Below are 18,090 nucleotides of genomic sequence, written 5' to 3'. Positions count from 1 at the left end.
TGTTCAGGTTATTCCGCCTTCTCATTTGCTTGTGTATCTAAGTTTAGCCCACCTCTGGTACCCAGCTCGGAGCAGAGAGCATTTAGTGGAAGTCTGCCTAGCAACCACTGACGTCACGAGAGTCAATGAGTTGACTGGCTAAATTCATGAACCTGGGGAAACATTTCCTTTGTTACACCGCCCCCCCCCCCGCCCCCCAAAGAAAGACCACGGAGACCTGCATTTTGCACTTGGCTGATATATTTGTATAAAGCCAGAAGGGAAAAAAAAAAAAAACCCACAGCAGGAACAGTGGTAGGTTGAGCTCACTGGCAGTAGAAATCCCATTTCTGAAAAAGAGAAAGGGTAAACAGTGGGGAGAAAACCAGCGGTCACACCACAAAGGATCTAGTGGTTTTTGTTGTGGCAGGGGCCAGGTTTGGCCAAACATGTGCTATGCAAATTAGTCCAGAGTCCTCCAATCTTTGCACCTCTCAATCTAACAGGGACTTCAAAAAAAAAAAAAAAATCACTCCCCCATTTTACAGATAAGAAAACCGAGGCAGGGAATTTGTCCCAGTGCACACAGCTACACTGCCAGGGAGCCAAGGGCAGGAGCATCTTTGCCCATCATCACAACCTCAGGGTCCTCCCTCCGGATCCCTGCCAGCCCCCCAAGTCACTCACATCTGTCTTCACGTCGATTTTGCCAGGTTTCAGGGTCTGGTCCTCACGTACAACACTACTGGGGAAATAGCCCAGGCGAGCAGCTAGATCTCCATAGTAATCTCCCTGAACCTGGAGAGGAAGAATTCAAAGCCAGGGTTCTGGGAGGATGGCAAACTTGTTCCTGCTGAAGACCATAGCACTTTTCCTCTTCCTGATTTCTAGAGGACTGGCTCCATGCTTGTCACTCAGCTCTCTTACAGTCACTGTGTGGAGGCCCTGCCTGACCACCTCAAGTAGCCACCCACTCAATGGGTATTAATTCTCAAAGGAGGGGCCCCTGGGTGGCTCAGTGGTTGAGCATCTGCCTTTGGTGCAGGTCATGATCCTGGGGTCCTGGGATTGAGTCCCACATCAGGCTTCCCACAGGGAACCTGCTTTTCCCTCCACCTCTGTCTTTGCCTCTCTCTCCCCATGTCTCTCATGAAAAGACTAAAATCCTTATTTTTTTAAAGTTATTTATGAGAGGCACAGAGAGAGAGAGAGAGAGAGAGAGAGAGAGAGAGAGAGAGAGAGGCAGAGACACAGGCAGAGGGAGAAGTAGGCTCCATGCAGGCAACCTGATGTGAGACTTGATCCTGGGTCCCACATCAGGTGGGACCCCGGGCCGAATGAAGGCAGGTGCTAAACTGCTGAGCCACCCAGGGATCCCAAAAAGTAAAGTCTTTAAAAAAAAAAATTCTCAAAGGAGCACGAATTTGCTTATTATTTTTTGATGGCTTGCAGTAATTGAGAGACTACCTTTGGCTTGGGTCATGATCCTGGGGTCCTGGGCATCAGGCTCCCCATGGGGACCCTGCTTCTCCCTCTGCTTATGTCTCTCATGAATAAACAAAAAAGAGTACAATACCCTCTCCCCCGGCCAAACTATTTCAGTCTACACCCTCAAACTTTCCCTTTGGGTGGAAAACTAGGATGCACTCCCACCCTAGCCCCATATCCTTTCTTTTTCTGTTCTCCCAAGACTCACACTGCCTCCCCAGAAGAGCCGCCCTCGGCCCTTCAGCTTGGAGAAGACATACACAACTTGGCCCCTGTGTATGGTCAGGAAACGGCAGTCGGGGGCCACGTAGTCCTGAAGGGCCACAGCCATGGAGATGGGGTCTGGGGAAGGAATAGAAGGGAATGACAGCACCCTCCACACAGGCTGGCAACCCAAGCTCCCAAGGCCCCCCAGCCCCCAAGTCTTACAGCTGCATTCCTCATCAGCACACAGCTTGCGGTCAGCCAGCTTGGGCATGGCACGGCCCCCGACACTAGGCGCTAGGAAGGCAGACAGCAAAACAATGATACCGAGGAACACTGGCGACCCAGCCATCATGGACTGAGCAAGGGAGTGACTGAGGGGGAAATGGGGTCTCCAATTTCCTTCTGCCCTCCCTCTCTCCAGCAACACAAGGAAACCTGTGTTCTCCATCCTGTCTCCACCCTTAACCGGTCCCAAATTTCACCCACAATACCTAGAGGCTGCTGCCCAGCCAGAACCATTTCAAAGACAGGGTGAGGGCAGCCTGCCCAAGAAAATGTCCAAATAGGTCCAAAGCAGCCCAGGCCGCTCCAAGTGACAGCAACCCCTACCTCCTGCCCCACCTCAACCATCAGAGGCCCAGATAGGCAGGTTGAGATATTCAATTCCATCTTTGTCAATTCTAGGCTGTTTGGGTACCTGGGCCCCTCCAAGAACAGAAACAGGCAGCTAGTACAGAAAACTATCTTGGAATTTCCTGTGTTCAAGGACAGAACAAGGCGGCCTTTTGGTCGCCAGGAACAGCCCCCACTCTCAAGGACCAAGTATTATATGCTGGGTCTTAAGGCTAGTAAGGCCCTACCATAATCACTATTTATCTTCACAAGCCACTTCCTGACTGGGTGACCTGGGCTAAGCTATTTCTCTTCTGAGAGCCTCGCCTTTCTCCTCTGTAAAATAGGGACAATGAAATGAAAGCCAAGTTATTTAAAGAGCACTCGGCACATAATTTCAAATGGACTGCATCATCTTAAGGGGGCTGTTATAACCCCACTGGACATAGAAATGGCAGGGGAGAGCCTTCAGAAACTTGAAGTCTAGAGCCAGGAAGCAAAGGGGCCAGATTTGGCTCCAGGCCCACACCTGTCACTCACTGAGCATGGAGTTGGCAGCTGCAGTTCAGGATAAAGTGGTGGTGGGGGGAGGGACGTGGAACTCAAGTCTCAAACTCTAAAACTGCGTTTCCTGGGATGCCTGCATGGCTCAGCAGTTGAGCACCTGCCTTTGGCACAGGGCATGATCCTGGGGTCCTGGGATCGAGTCCCACATCAGGCTCCCTGCATGGGGCCTGCTACTCCCTCTGCCTATATATGCTTGGGGTTGCCCCATGTCTCTGCTCCTCTGTCTCTCATGAATAAATAAAACCTTAAAAATAAAACTGTGTTTCCTATAGCTCCACGTGCCAAGATCATTCACCTGCGCAGCCATCTCCGTCGTAGGACATACTCACCTCTGGCCTCAAGTCCAAACTTTTGTGCAGGGGAAGTGGATCAGGCACACATGGGCTTGGGGATTGGGAAAGAATTCATCAGGGCAAAGCCTGGACCTCAGCCATCTCTACGCACCCAATTACCCAGCACCATCATGGCTGGGAGATGCTCAAGTCAGTTCTGCTCAAGTCACCAATGATTGGCTTTCCTTGATCACCGGGACCATTCCCCAGCTGGGCCACCTCAGTTGTATCAGAACATGGTATTTGCAATGAACTTTATTCACCACTGTGTGTTCTATGCAAAGAACAGTATTTAGCATAATGGGTACTTGGCAAGTATTTGCTGAATATATAGGCTTACTGAGTGCCGTTGGGGATAGTGACCTACACCAATGGTACCACAGTATGAATATACCGGAATTCTGGGGCACCCAGGTGGCTGTCAGTTAAGCATCTGCCTTTGGCTCAGGTCATGATCCCAGGGGTCCTGGGATCAAGCCCCACATCAGGCTTCCTGCCTAGTGGAGGTCTGCTTCTCCCTTTGCCCCTTCCCTCCGTGTGCTCACTCTCTCAAATAAATTCTTTAAAAAACACCCAAACGTAACAGGAATTCTTTCCCTACACAGGAATAAAATGTAGCTCGGAGTGGGCATGTCAATTGCTCATAGAGAACATAGGAGGTCCACCAGGCAGACAATAAAAACCAGGACCCACTGACCACAGAACCTGGTGTGGTGGGTGAGATGTTTCCATTTGCCATCTGCAATAATACTTGCCTCTTAGTGAAGATAACAATCTTTCAGTCTTTCAGATCCTACAAGAAGGAAGACTGTATTTGGTGCCATAAGTGTTTATCATTGCAAACACTGATGTTCCTTTTTAATAGAAAAGAGCAGAGCCAGAGTAGGCTTAGCTTAGAGCCTTCACAAAAGATAGACACTACTCAACACTCTTGTCTTTTTATTTTTTTGAAGATTTTATTTATTCATGAGACAGAGAGGCAGGCTGAGACACAGGCAGAGGGAGAAGCAGGCTCCCTGTGGGGAGTCCGATGTGGGACTCGATCCTGGGGCTCCAGGGTCACACCCTGGGTCGAAGGTAGACACTCAACCACTGAGCCACCCAGGCCTCCCAACACTTTTGTCTTCTTGTATTTATTTTTTTGTTTTCTATATTCTACTTCTGGCAAATGATCTCAGGGGTATCATGTTCAAGTCCTGAGAAAGATCTTAAGCAATATATACATGTTTTTGAAGTTAACTAATAAAATTTCCAGGGGGGCCCAATTGGTTAAGCATCTAATTTCAGCTCAGGTCATGATCTCAGGGTCCTGGGATCAAGTTCCAAATCAGACTCCCTGCTCAGTGGGGAGTCTGCTCCCTTCTCTCTCAAATAAATAAAATCTTTTAAAAAAATTTTGTTCCAGATCAGATGTGTATGAGACTGAAGAAGGTTCCTCCTTCCATCTCCCTTCTTATCCATAGTTTCAGCTGTTATTTCATGACTGTCCAACCAGAACTCCATTTCCTAGACTCCCCTGCAGCCAGAGCACTGGAGGGGAAGGAACGTGGTTCAGCCACCTGCCCGAGGCTCCTGGCTGAGTAGCAGGTGGCCAGAAGGGAAGATTAGCAGTGTTTGAAGTGGCTACACACATTGTGCCTGGTCAGCAGGTCTCCATGTGGGATGGGGCACTTCCATCAGCAGCCGTGGCACCTTCCTCTAGTCCAGACTACAGCTCAATCAGAGATTGCAAACTTCAACTCAAGTGTCTCAAGCCCAGGCTACCACTCCTTCTCTTCTTCCAATGAGTTCCTGAGCACTCAGTTCCCTTTCTTTTCTTCCTGAAGTATCTAGCATGGATTCTGGGGACTGTTGCTAGGACGGAACAATTTTTGTGAAGATTCAAAAAAGACAAAAAACCTCTTTAACATTCCATTATGTTTGAAAAAAAAAAAAAACATGAATCTACAAAGTGAATGGCGTGCCCTTTAAGGTGGCATCCTTATTTAGTACAAAACCTGTCCAAGATTAGATGGCAGCATGGGTTTTAATTTCCTGCTCTGAATGCTGATTGAGACAAAAGAGAAATTTTTCCAAAGGATTAAATAAAGATTCCTGAGTCTTAGAGAAAGTTACTACACTATTCTGTGTTTCCCCAAGATTGCAAAGCCCAACACGCTAACAGGTCCAAATACCCAGAATGTTCTGATATGCAAGAAAACGCAGCAGAGAAGACAAAAAATAAATAAATAAATAAAAACGACAAATGGTTGTGAAAAACCAAACCTCAAAAAAACCACTTTAATTCCGGCCTAACAGCGCCAGGTGCAATGTCTGGGGACAGACTCTGGGTACAATGCTGTGTGGCGACCACTCACTCACACACGGCTCTGAGAAGGCCCCTGAGGGGGACTTACCTTCAGGGGGCTGAGCCAAGGGGGGGAAGGGGTGGCCCCAGAGCAGGGGGCAGGGGCAGGCAGGGGGGAAAAGGTGCTACTTCTTGGCAAAAGAGATCTTCATGGCATTGTTCTGGGTGATCTTGAAGCCCTGCAGTGCGTCGCGAGCGGCCCCTGCCTGTACCTCATTGTCAAACTCCACAAAGGCAATGTCGTGCCGCCCAGGGACCAGTCGTACCTCCTTGAAGCCAGGGAACCTGGGGAGAAGGGAAGAGACCTCAGGGATCCAGACTTGGCATCTCCCCCAAATGTTCTGGCATCTGAAGTGTAGAAGCCACCAGGGATGCTGCTAAACATCCGCTACAATGCATAGTAAGAGAGGATCATCCAGACCCAAGTGTATACAGTCCTAAGCTGAAGAGCCCGGACACAAACGAGTACACACGATGTAAACATGTCATTTAAGGAAATATTTTAACGTGAACACCTATGCAGCCTTAAGTTAGATCAAGGAATAGGACACTGCCCCCATATCCCTCCTGATCATACCCACCACTGGGTTCCAGAAATAAACACTACCCTGACTTTTTATGATCTGCTGTTTCTCTCATCCCCCCCACCCTTCCCCAACTTCCTTCCCCATAAGGCAACCATCCTCATGTTTGCTGGGTACACTTTCTTCTGCACCTATTCTTACGGAGTCTGTATTGTTTCACAGAAAGATATGCGTGTGATACTGTATTTTCCCTCTTACGGAGTTTCTCAAAATTCCCTCCCAGCACTGTTACAGAAAACCATCGGCACTGCACTGTTCCTCAACTGCCACAGAGCAGGCCACAGTGAGCAGCCCTTCTGACCTCTGGCTTCTTCCCCTGGGGCTGCCTCCAACTCCCTACCACCCAGAGGAATCATGCCCATCCACACCCCCTTGGGACTTCTGTTAACAATGGCTTTAGTAGGGGTGCCTGGGCAGCTCAGCCGGTTAAGCATCTGCCTTCGCCTCAGGTCATGATCCCAGGGTCCTGGGATCCAGTCCTGCATTAGGCTCCTTGCTCAGTGGGGAGTCTGTTTCTTCCTCTCCCTCACTCTCTGCCATTCCCCCGACTTGTGCTCTCTAGCCTTCTCTGGCTATCAAATAAATAAGTAAATAAAATCTTAAAAAAAAAAAAAAAAAACTTTAGAAGACCAGAAAGCAGAGCCACCAGGTGAGCACACAACCCTTCCTTCACTGAACAGTCAATGTGTTACCCTGTGCAATAGCCATAGTGGTGTACACCCCGTCACCAGCACCTGGAGTTGCCAACATCCCTAACCTCCCACTGTGCAGTTTAAGCGTGCCAATTCCGACCAGTCTAGCCAGTGCTCGATGCCACTGCACTGTTATTTTATACACACCTGGCATTTTTCTGATTTAGAGGCTGGAAAGAAGAGGCCCAGGGACCCCTGCACCCCCCACGAGGTCAAGGAAGGTCCAATGCTCCCTTGGCCACGCTATGTCTGAGGCTTGCCACTGCCACGCCTCCTCAGGCTGTGGGCCTCAGCCTCCACCCTTTATGCCTCCAAATCACTGTTCTGCCTGCAAATCCTAAGCAGGCTCAAGACTCCACCAGCAGAACTCCAAGGCCTGTCTCCACGGTGCTGACTCCTGGGCCATCACCCTCTGGACCCTGCCCAGCTACGGGCCCCACTTACTGGTTGAAAAGCATGGACAGCATGAGCTCATTGGTCTCCTCAGGCAGGTTGGTGAGGAATAAGATGTGATTTGGTGGATTTTCTGAAAGCTGCAAGGAAGTGACAGAGCCTGTGAGTCTAGTGGGAGAACCTACTGCCTTCCTATTTTCTACCCCTGTCCCCTCTTAAGTTCCTCCTGGTCCCTTCACCTGACATGCCTGATGTTGCCTGTCTATACCACCTTGCACCCACCAGACTAAAAGCCATAGAGAACACTGCTGTTTTCATCAGTGTTTTCATCAGATTCTGCACAGAAGTTTACTGAATCAAGCTGGGCTCTGGTCACTGCTCCAGCCTCACCCCGACCTCTTGAAGCTCCTCCGACATACATATAATCCCTCTCTGGCTCTAAAACAGCACCCCTACCCGTCCCTTTTTATTCCCATGTTCTGATTGTTCATAGGAGACCCCAGGAGCAGTAGGTACTTACAGGCTGGGCTGGTGGCATCTGCCCCGGCATAAGCTGCTGTGGGGGCATGGCCCCTGGCGGGATTTGTCCAGGTGCCAGGCCTGGAGGCGGGATCATGCCAGGAGGCGGCATGTAGGGAGGCTGGCCTGGCATGTGATGCATGATGCGGGGGGCTTGAGTCATTGGGGGCATACCCTGCAGAGAGAGGGAGGACAGGGTTGAGTGGGGCACCCAGCAGACAAGAGGGATCGAGTCTGGTGTCAGCAGAGAGAACAGTGTGTCAGAAGACCCAGGGAGAGATTCAGACTTGCAAGGTGGAAAAAAAGGCACCCATGGAGACAGAGGTCATCCAAAAGAAAATGGATGGAGCAAAACAGACCCAACTCAGGCTCGAGGGAGACATCAAACCAGAAACTTAAAAATTTTTCTAACAAAGAAAAACTAATCAGTGTGGTCCAGCTCTATCGACATAGAAGAAAGAAAACAACACTGGAAAAAATCAAATGCTAACAACAGTCAACAAAAAGAGCGAAAATAAACACTACAATGAGCATGCTGGAGTTTTACTTCCAAAAATACACTTGGGGGTGGGGGGGAAGAGACCTACAGAGAAAAAAGGAGCAGACAGTGGACGGCAGAGATGGACACGGACAGTCAGGACAGATGGAGAAAGCAATGGAGGGGTGGCAGGGAGGTGGGAGCCAGCCAAAGGGCACAAGGTCATGCACGCAAGGGAGACAGGGCCATTGGAGCTGGAGCCACCGCTAAGGACTCAAAGGTGCACATACAGCTGGGTGCAGCAGAGGAGAGTGGGGAAGAAGAGGGAAATTAGACAGAGGGAAACCCTGACATCACTGCTGACACCAAAGAGTGAGAACTGGTATCAGTGAAAGGACAAGTACGGTGTGATCCGGTCAGCAGAGCTACTATGGGGACTCAGAAATGAGTAGAGGCAATTCATCTATCTTAAGTACTTCGTGCTTTCTCGATTCTGTTTTACAAAACAGGATGTTTCTACTTCTCATGCCCTCACAAAGTTCATGAAGAGATTTTCCTGTTTCCTTCTAGAATCTTTATTGTTTCAACGGCCACAATGAGGTCTACTATTCATCTCAAACTAACTTATATGGTTGAGGTAGGACTAACACTTTGCCTTAAAGACATCTGATTCGTCCAGCACCATTTATTAGCAAGATAAAGTCCTTTCACCACGGGAACGCAATGGTGCCTTCACTGGCTGACAAACCAGGCCTGTGTGGACCGGACTGACTTTTGGACTCTCTTCTGCCACCTGGTCCCTCTTCTTCCCCTCAGGCCAACATCTCACCATCTTGATGACTACAGCAGCCTCCCTGCTTCATTCTCCCTGCCTTTCTACATACCTGTGGAAAGACTGCCAGCGTGCCCAGAATTCCTGTCGGCATTTTGACTGGAATTGTGCTGAGGGTTAGGCCAGTTTGGAGGACTGACATCCTAACAAGTTTGTTTTAAAATTTAAATTCAGGGGGGATCCCTGGGTGGTTGGGCACCTGCCTTAGGCCCAGGGCGTGATCCTGGAGTCCCAGGATCAAGTCCCACATCGTGCTCCCTGCATGGAGCCTGCTTCTCCCTCTGCCTCTCTCTCTGTGTGTGTTTATCACGAATAAATAAATAGATAAATATTTTTTAAAAATTTAAATTCAGGGACACCTGGGTGGCTCAGCGGTTGAGCATCTGCCTTTGGTTCAGGTCGTGATCCCAGCGTCTGGGGATGGAGTCCTGCAGCTCTCCCTCTGCCTGTGTCTACCTCTGTGTCTCTCATGAATAAATAAATAAAATTCAATTTGCCAACATATAGTATAACACCCAGTGCTGATCTTATCATGTTCCTTCCTTAAAGCCCATCACCCAGTCACCCCATCCCCTCCACCTCCTCTCCTGGAACCCTTTATTTTCCAAAGTTAGGAGTCTCTCATGGTTTGTCTTCCTCTTTAATTTTTCCCCTCCTAATAAGTTTTGAGTCTCCCATCCATTTGCTGAATTCACCTCCCATTTCTCTCAAGAGATGCTCTGTACGTTCAGTGAGTATATTTTGCTTACCCTTCATGGGATTTACTCCTGAGCCATTTTTAAATTTGGAGGCTACTTGTTTGCTGCTAGCACACAGAAATAAAACTGACTTCTTCCACACTGACCTTCTCTCTGATGACCCTGCTAAATTAAATTCACTAATTAATCCCAAAAAGTTGATTCATGGCTTCTTCTGGGTTTTCTGCATAGACATTAACTTAAAAAGCACAGACAATAAGATCAAAGTCAAGGGGAGAAAAAAACTAAGGAACAGAGAGACAGAAAGAAAGATCTGAAAAACAGGCAACCACAGAGGTATTTCCAAATGTAGACTCCATCACGCAGGTGCGTAATCCCTCACAGTGAGGTGCATAATTTCCATCAGAAAATGGAAGGGGAGAGTGCCCAAACCCCTGGGGAGACAACCTCCACCCCCCACCATGCCCACACGCCAGGCCACACAGCTGAGGAAGGCCTGATGGGAGAGAGGGCAGAGTCTCTCGGCCCTGGCTTACCGGGACAGGGCCCTGGACAGCCCCCACCACAGGGGCGGCGGCCCCACCCTGCACAGCCTTCTTGGCTGCTGGGGTCTCCTGGCTTTTGGGCTTCCTCTTCTCCCGCTTGCGGTCCCGCTCCACGAAGGTACCCTTCATCTTGGCAATAATATCCGAGTCAGTCTTGGCATACTGAATGCGCTGCCAAACAAAGAGCAGAAGGTTAAGGAGTGTATCAAGGCCCAATCACCTGGGTACAAAAGCAGATCTTACCAGAAGCTCAGTGAACAATGTTATGGAAATCACTTGGCCTCAATATCCTCATCTGTAAAATGGTAACTGAGATTTTCCACTGCAAAGGAGGACTGTAAGAACTAAATAAGCTTAAGTGCTCTGAACAGTAGCTGGCACAAACTAGGCATTCAGTCAGTGAGATGTTGGGATTTTGAAGGGCAGATGAGACAGTCCTAAGCATCAGGCCAAAGGCAGATGCCTGAGGAAACAAGGCTAGGAGAGGAACACTATGCAGGGGGGGTTCTAGTCACACAGGAGTTTATATTCCCAGGCGAAAGCTGATTCTCAGTGGTCTACGGAGAACCTATACTCTCCGTAGAGTGTACAGCAACGAGTGTGTCAAAGGTCCCTGCCCTCATGATCTCCTTGGTGAGAAAGATATGATGAAAAAAATTAAAAACTAAACTGGAAAAGGAGATGGAAAATTTCAGAGGCGCCTGGGTGGCTCAGTGTCTGCCTTCGGCTCAGCTCATGATCCCAGAGTCCCAGGATCGAGTCCTGCGTTGGGCTCCCTGCTCAATGGGGAGACGGCTTCTCCCTCTCTCTGCTCCTCCCCCTGCTCATGTTCTCTCGCTTGCTCACTATCAAACAAATAAAATCTTAAAATAAAAAAAATAAAACAAAACCCCAGAATTGAACATTTCAGAGTGTGGCTAAGGCAGGCCTCAGTGAAGTGACACTGGCATAGAGACAGAGGGAGGAAGGCCTGTTAAGAGAAAAGCATTCCAGTAAAGGGAACAGTAGACCTAAGGTGTGCAGTGTGTGTTCAAGATCAATGGGGATGAGGAGGGAGACAAGATCACAGAGAGCAGGGTGGGGTGGTACTCTGGACACAGTGGTCCAACTTGGGTTTTTTTCCTGAGATAGCTGGGACCCATGGAGTATCTTACGCAGAGTGAGATTTCACTGGTGTGCCAGAAGCAGCCCTGGGGCTGTGTGTGGAGAATAGCCCACGGGGAGCAAGGGTCCAAGCAGAGACCGGGAAGCCACAGGGGAGGAGGGGAAAACAGGCAGTGGTAGATGTCTCCAGGGCAAGGTCCCCACTGTCCCTGATAGAACTCACTCATGCTTGAGTGTCTGAAATGGTCTGAGCAGTGATTTGGGGAGTAGAGGGGAGGGAAGATCAACACAGTAAGATCATGGTCTTTATGCTTCAATTCAAAACCTAATTCCTGCTGCTCCAGAAAAGCAATGGGAGATGTGGCAAGTCTGGGCTCACACCATCTAGAGGTGACAGCAGGCAGATGAGTTCCCCCGCCACACGGAGGGTCCCAGGGCACCCCACGGACCCCAGGTCCACTGTCTCCGACAGCAAGTCACCCGCCTGGGACCTGAACACACCAGCATTTGCTGTTCCCTCCCCCAAAGAGTTGGTTCAGGAAGAATATTCCAATCAGGGGAAAGTCAGCTGACAGGGGGATGAGGGAAAAGACCCCAAGAACCAAAGACAGCTGCCAGTGATCCGGCAGGAATGCTAGTTCAGGGCAGGCACTTTAAGCCACTCCTCACCTCCCAGAACACAGCCCCCTCAGCTGTCCACTTGGCCTCTTGAACCCCTGCAACCCACCGTTTCTACCCATTCCCCGCCCCAGGCCTGGCACAAGCCCTCACATCTGAGAGCCCGACCCAGCCTCCTCTAAACTACCCGCTCTAATCCACTCTCCCCAATGGCTAGAGGCATCTCCCTAAACCCTCCCATGGCTCCCCAGCACCCCAACCCACCCCCACCCTTCACTCCAGCCAAACAGTCTTGAATCACTTCCTCCAAGACAAATGCTCTCAGTTACCTAACACTTTCTCCCTTGCCTCCCCCAGCTACTCCTCCCTTGAACCTCACATCCAGAGAGCCTTCCTCGAACCCCTAGACTGGGTGAGGTGTCTCCCCTAAGCTCCCCGAACTCTGTGCATTTCCCCTATACTGGCCCTGATCCCTCATCACCATCTGGGGTCTGAAAGAGCAGGGCTGCGGGGGAGTCCCTCAGTCACTGTATCCCTCATCCCCCGCCTCCAGTACAAAGAACAGTGGATGCTGATAAAGGGACAAAGAAAGCCTTGCGACTTCAGGGGACTGCACTAGGGGTGACAGGTCCGGACCCAGCTAGCCCGCCCAGCGCTCTGCAGCGCACACCCTCCACACCCACAGTGCTCACCATGGGCTTGTCGTAGAAGGGGAAACCCTGCATGGAGCGCAGGGCATTGGTGGCGCTGCTGACCTCCTTGAAGATGACAAAGGCCTGGCCCCTCATCTTCAAGCTTCGAGATACCAGGATATCCAGGATCTGGCCAAACTGGGAGAAGATGGCGTAGAGGGACTTCTTCAGCTCTGCAGGGGGAGGAAGGGAAGGCCCATGGGTGACTAGAGCTCTTGGTACCTGCTCCTAGGGTTGGAGCTTCTTTTCTGGAGCCAAGTGATGCCCAGGGAAACCATCGGCCACCTGACACAACGGCTACAGGTCAGGAATCCCTCAAGAGCCGGCAATACCAGTGGCAGCTGAGCACCACTGGGGTGGTCCAGGCTATGCGCACTCCTCCTAAGCACAGAAGGCACAGGTACCTGCCCACCCCCATACCCACCCCCCAGGGCTGCCGGATGAAGAACAGGACGCATACTGAACAATGGCACATGGCAAATACTCAATAAACGAGTATGCTTTTCCTTGTCACCAGCACCTTGACCCAGGCCTGTGTGGTGTGGCCCCGGCCAGCTTCTCCAACCCGGTCTCCCCACACTCCACCCCAGAAAGTGTTAGGTAACCCCACTCCCCTGTCTCCAGTCACAGTGGCCTCATAGCCCTTTCTCAGGCCAGTACACAGAGGCTGCCTCAGGACCTTTGCCCTGGCTGCTGCCTCCACCAGAAGGACCTTCCTCCAGATGTGGACCCGGCTGCCTCCTTCTAGTCACGGGGTCTCAGCAAAGTGTGCCCGCTTCAGGGGCCTGCCCTGATCACCCTCTCTAAATAAAGGTCTCCCATCATCACTCTTCCCACTCCTCAACCCCATTCTTTTTCCTTCACGGTATTTCCCACCTCCAAACTCCAGAGTTGCTGACTTATTTAGCTATCCTCAACTACAAGCCTCTCCAATTTACTGCAGTATTCCCAGGCTCAGCACAGACTCTAGCACCCACGTTTCTCCAAACACACTTGCACGACTAAAGATACTTAAAAAAAAAAAAAAAAAGATATTTACTCACGAGGGAAAAGGGGGGGGGGGGCACAGAAGCAGGCTCCTCACTGAGCAGGGAGCCCAATACAGGACTCGATCCCAGGACACTGGGATCTTGACCTGAGCCAAAGGCAGATACTCAACCAACTGAGCCACCCAGGCACCCTAAAGATACCATTAAATGTAGACAGAAAAGTTTGGTCTCTTTCATAGAAAAGGAGACATTTCAGGGTGCCTGGGTGGCTCAGTCCTTAAGCATCTGCCTTCAGCTTGGGTCATGATTTTGGGGTCCTGGGATCAAGTCCCACCTAGGGATCTCTGCTCAGCAAGGAGTCTGCTTCCTTATCTGCCTGTCTCTCAACAAGAAGTAAATAAAATCTTTGTGGGGAAAATGTCTCTTATGGAAAAGACTTCACTAAATTCTCACAATGACTTCACAAGGCAGCAACTGTAACGGTCTTAATTTTACTAACATGCAAACAGGCTCTCAGAGGATTCGTAACTGGCTCAGGAGAAGGTACTTCTTACAAAGAACCAACAGAGGGACGCCTGGGTGCCTCTGCGGTTAAGCATCTGCCTTCCACTCGGGGCATGAGTCCTGAGACGCCGGATCAAGCCCCACATTGGGCTCCCTGCTGGAGCCTGCTTCTCCCTCTGCCTACGTCTGTGCCTCTCTCTGTGTGTCTCTCATGAATAAATAAATAAAACCTAAAAAAAAAAAAAAAAAAAAAAAAAAGAACCAACAGAGCTGGGACTGGGACCAGGACCCACGTCCATCTGAACCCTACACCACCACATCTCACTAACAAACTGCCACCCCTGACAGAAAAGAATCCCAATCTTCTTCAAAGAAAAGGCGGCACCTGAGCTGAAGACGCTTGCTGAAAGACTAGGTGAGGGAAGAAAAAAAAAATGGTGGGGTAAAGAAGGAGACCAAAGGTGTTTTGGCGAGATTTGCCAAAAATTCTGTTGCCTTATTTTTTTTTAATTAAGATTTTATTTCTTGGGATATTTGGGTGGCTCAGTGGTTGACCGTCTGCCTTTGGCTCAGGGTGTGATCCTGGATCCCGGGATCAAGTCCCATATCAGGCTCCCTGTGAGGAGCCTGCTTCTCCCTCTGCCTATGTCTCTGCTTCTCTCTCTCTCTCTCATGAATAAATAAAATCTTTAAAAACAGGAAAGAAAAGAAAAGAAAAGAAAAGAAAAGAAAAGAAAAGAAAAGAAAAGAAAAGAAAAGAAAAGGAAAGAAGAAAGAAAGAGAAAAGAGAAAAGAAAAGAAAGAAAGAGAGAGAAAAGGAAAGAAATGAAAGAAAGAAAAAGAAAAAGAAAAGAGAAAAAAGTACACATGCACACGAGCAGGATGAGGGGCACAGGGAGAAGCAGGCTCTCCACTGAGCAGGGAGTCTTGATAAGGGCTCGATCCTGGGACTCTGGGACCCTGACCTGAGCCGAAAGGTATGTTTGACCACCTGAACCAGTCAGGCGCCCTCCTGATTCCATTTTTGGTGTTTCTCTCCCTCCTCCACCCACATGATCTGTTTGGCCCTCGACATTCCCCTGGACTCTGGGCCTCTCTCCCTCCTCCCCTCTTGCCCACTCAAGTTCACCCTCCTGATGTTGTCCTCATACCAGAGGGTCCCTCACCTGGCTCCTTGATGGCCTCATGACAAAGTCTAACGGCCTACCTGCCCACAGGATCCCATGAACCATCAGTGCACTGCTCACTAGAAGGTGCTGCCTGTGTCACAAGCCTCAGTCACACAAAACTACTTGTATTTTCCAGAATGCCCCAGGCTCTCTTTTGCCCCTAGGCACCTGGACACATAGGTCTGGGTTCAGAACATTCTTCTTCTGCACCACAATATATATACTCCTTCCTCTACCCGGAAACGCTTTCTGAAATGTCTCCTTTTCCTTTTTTTTTTTTTTTGTAAAAATTTTATTTATTCATCCATGAGAGACAGAGAGGCAAACATAAAAAAAAAAAAAAAAAAAAAAGAGAGGGAGAGGCAGACATAGGCAGAGGGAGAAGCAGGCTCCCTGTGGGAAGCCTGATATGGAACTCGATCCCAGGACCCCAGGAACACAACCTAAGCCACCCAGGTGCCCCTAAATGTCTCCTTTTCTATGAAAGAGACCAAACCCCTCTGTCTAGGTGCCCAATCCCTCCTGACCACTCTGCTTGTGCTTCCCCCATCATGGCCCTGGCTACTCTGGGCAATCACTGTCTGGAAGGTCAGTCTCCCGCACTGGACTGTCCGTCACCAGTGTTTCTCCAGCACCACATGGTACTGGCTGCACATGATACTCTAAGAGCACATGGGGATTTACATAGCTTGGTCCATTTTCCTCAACAGTTAACTTTATTGGTAACCTCAAAGTTAATCCCAGCAAACTCCTTCCTTTGGTTCTCCTGAGAATTTTCTTAAAGTGACAATAAAAGACAAATTTTATCCAAACTTAACTATCTGACAGGTATTTAGCTAATTTAATCCACAAAGCATTCACGCACAAAAATACCAGGGATTTGTTCAACTTTCAAATATAAAAAATGAAATTCAATGCGATGATAAATGAAACGAAAAAATATGTCCGGGATCCCTGGGTGGCGCAGCGGTTTGGCGCCTGCCTTTGGCCCAGGGCGCGATCCTGGAGACCCGGGATCGAGTCCCACGTCGGGCTCCCGGTGCATGGAGCCTGCTTCTCCCTCGGCCTGTGTCTCTGCCTCTCTCTCTCTCTGTGTGACTATCATAAATAAATAAAAATTAAAAAAAAAAGAAAGAAAAAAAAGAAAAAATATGTCCAATGAATGTTAAGAATCAAGTTCTTAAGCAGTATTTCCACGCTGGTGGCCTCAACCACTTTACCTTGCTGTGTGACTTTTGGGCAACTCACATCACCCCCGCCTGAGAAATAGGGAGTAATAGCTCCTTACTGAAAATTGTCGAGAATTCAATGTAATAAAGTCGTATGTATCAGTGCCTAATGACAGTGTTAGCCATCGTATTATAATTTCATTTTCTTTTTGAAATGAAACACCTGCACTGTGCGCTGATCATTGAGATCACAAGGCCGTCCAGGCGCTTGCCCTCGCGGAGCTCACAGACTTGTGCAGACAGCCCCACAACAGCCCAAAACAATTGAGGGTTTGAGCGGGAGATATCCAGGGCCTATGGGAAGTCAGGGGCAAGGCACCTGGGGGGAAAGAGGCCGGCGAAGGATTCTTGGAGGAGTCCTGTGAGTTGAAACCCTGAAGGATGAACAAAAGCGACCAGGCTAATGGGCAGAGTAGAAGACGGGCTGGAGGAGCGTTAAAGACACAGGAAGCAGCGTGTGCAAAGGCTGAATTCAGGATTAACTCGACAGTTTGGAGAAAAGGAAGAGAAGTTAATTCGAGGGATGGAAGAGGGTGCCGGCTCGTGCGAGGCAACCTGGAGTCTGAACTATCCCAACTCACCATCCTTCTTGATCTTCTCGTTGAGGTTGTTGATATAAATAGTGTGGTTGGGGCGGGTCTCGGGAACTGCCATGGAGAGAGGTGCCGAGGTAGAGCTGTAAGAAGGGGGAAAAGGTTAACTTCAGCCCCGGGTTTCTCCAAATCCTCTGCCCTAAAGCAGGCTTAACGAGCTGCTCGGGGATGGGGATCTTCCTTCCAGGAGGAAGTCCGGAGAGGAGGGAAGGAAGTACAGCTAGGAAACAAAGCGAAAGCAGGACACCGCTTCTGCTCCCCGCGTGGTTACCAGAAGGAAATCTCGAGAGGCTTACTACGAGTCCCAGGATGCTCTACGGGGCCCAGTAGGCGGAGCGTCCTAAGCGGAGACTCCCATTGGCTCACGAGCTCAAAGGGCGGCCCAGGAGAAAAAACCCGGATACATGAGCCAGTTCAGGAGACGGCTCTGGCGCCCTAACCTCGCGCAGCGGCAAGAGAATTTCCCCACACGAGGCACGAGAAGGCCCAGGCGGCAAGCGCTCCGCCCGCCCGGCGTCCACGGCCGCGTGCGCACGACGACTACTCACCAACAGAGTCGCAGCTCCCGCAAGCGTCGCCTCCTACGCTTCTGAGAGCCGACTACAAAAGCTTCCTCTCTTAGTCCCGCCTTTAGCTTTCTGCAGGCCAATCCCGCGCGGAAACTCAGTAGCCTGACCAATCAGAGCCAGCCTCGCCCCTGGGTCCAAAGGTTGCCAATCAAAACGACTTTTGGGTTCCCGCCTCGGCAGGAAAGCCCCGCCCGACGCTGCACCGAGGGTCTACGGACCAATCAGCGAAGGCCGTGCCCCCTCACGCGCTTCCTGCCAATGGGGAAGCCGCTCGCGCTTCAGTCTCTTCCGGGGGCAGTCCTTTGAAAGCAAAGCCTCTCCTCTCCCGCCCCGCCTTCTCTCGTCACGTG

At 50.0% G+C, this 18,090-nt stretch overlaps 2 protein-coding genes across 4 annotated transcripts; both read right to left on the bottom strand.

Annotated features, from left to right (window-relative positions):
• Nucleotides 1–222: 222 nt before the first annotated feature.
• Nucleotides 223–4,125, bottom strand: MIA (MIA SH3 domain containing). Its single transcript, XM_026009991.2, has 4 exons — nt 1,897–4,125; nt 1,676–1,809; nt 667–777; nt 223–329 (listed from the first exon to the last, which is right to left on the bottom strand). The coding sequence occupies exons 1-4, from the start codon at nt 2,120–2,122 to the stop codon at nt 306–308; spliced, it is 495 nt and encodes a 164-aa protein (XP_025865776.1). The 5' UTR covers nt 2,123–4,125; the 3' UTR covers nt 223–305.
• On the bottom strand, nt 1,683–18,025 carry SNRPA (small nuclear ribonucleoprotein polypeptide A). Of its 3 annotated transcripts, none has more exons than XR_012000537.1 (8): nt 17,720–18,025; nt 17,160–17,254; nt 12,688–12,860; nt 10,265–10,444; nt 7,722–7,895; nt 7,253–7,341; nt 5,582–5,817; nt 1,683–1,809 (listed from the first exon to the last, which is right to left on the bottom strand). XR_012000537.1 is itself a non-coding variant. In XM_026009998.2 (7 exons), exons 2-7 carry the CDS (start codon nt 17,230–17,232, stop codon nt 5,658–5,660), a joined length of 849 nt encoding a protein of 282 aa, XP_025865783.1. In that variant the 5' UTR covers nt 17,233–17,254; nt 17,720–18,025; the 3' UTR covers nt 5,435–5,657. The 3 variants fall into 3 exon arrangements, 1 of the variants encoding a protein (XP_025865783.1); XR_012000538.1 differs by lacking the exon at nt 1,683–1,809 and adding an exon at nt 4,122–5,039; XM_026009998.2 differs by lacking the exon at nt 1,683–1,809 and having other exon boundaries at nt 5,435–5,817.
• Nucleotides 18,026–18,090: the final 65 nt, after the last annotated feature.

This window comes from Vulpes vulpes, chromosome 1 (genome assembly GCF_048418805.1).
Source record: "Vulpes vulpes isolate BD-2025 chromosome 1, VulVul3, whole genome shotgun sequence".
Lineage (NCBI taxonomy): Eukaryota > Metazoa > Chordata > Mammalia > Carnivora > Canidae > Vulpes > Vulpes vulpes.
This window is presented reverse-complemented; position numbering and strand designations above follow the sequence as displayed.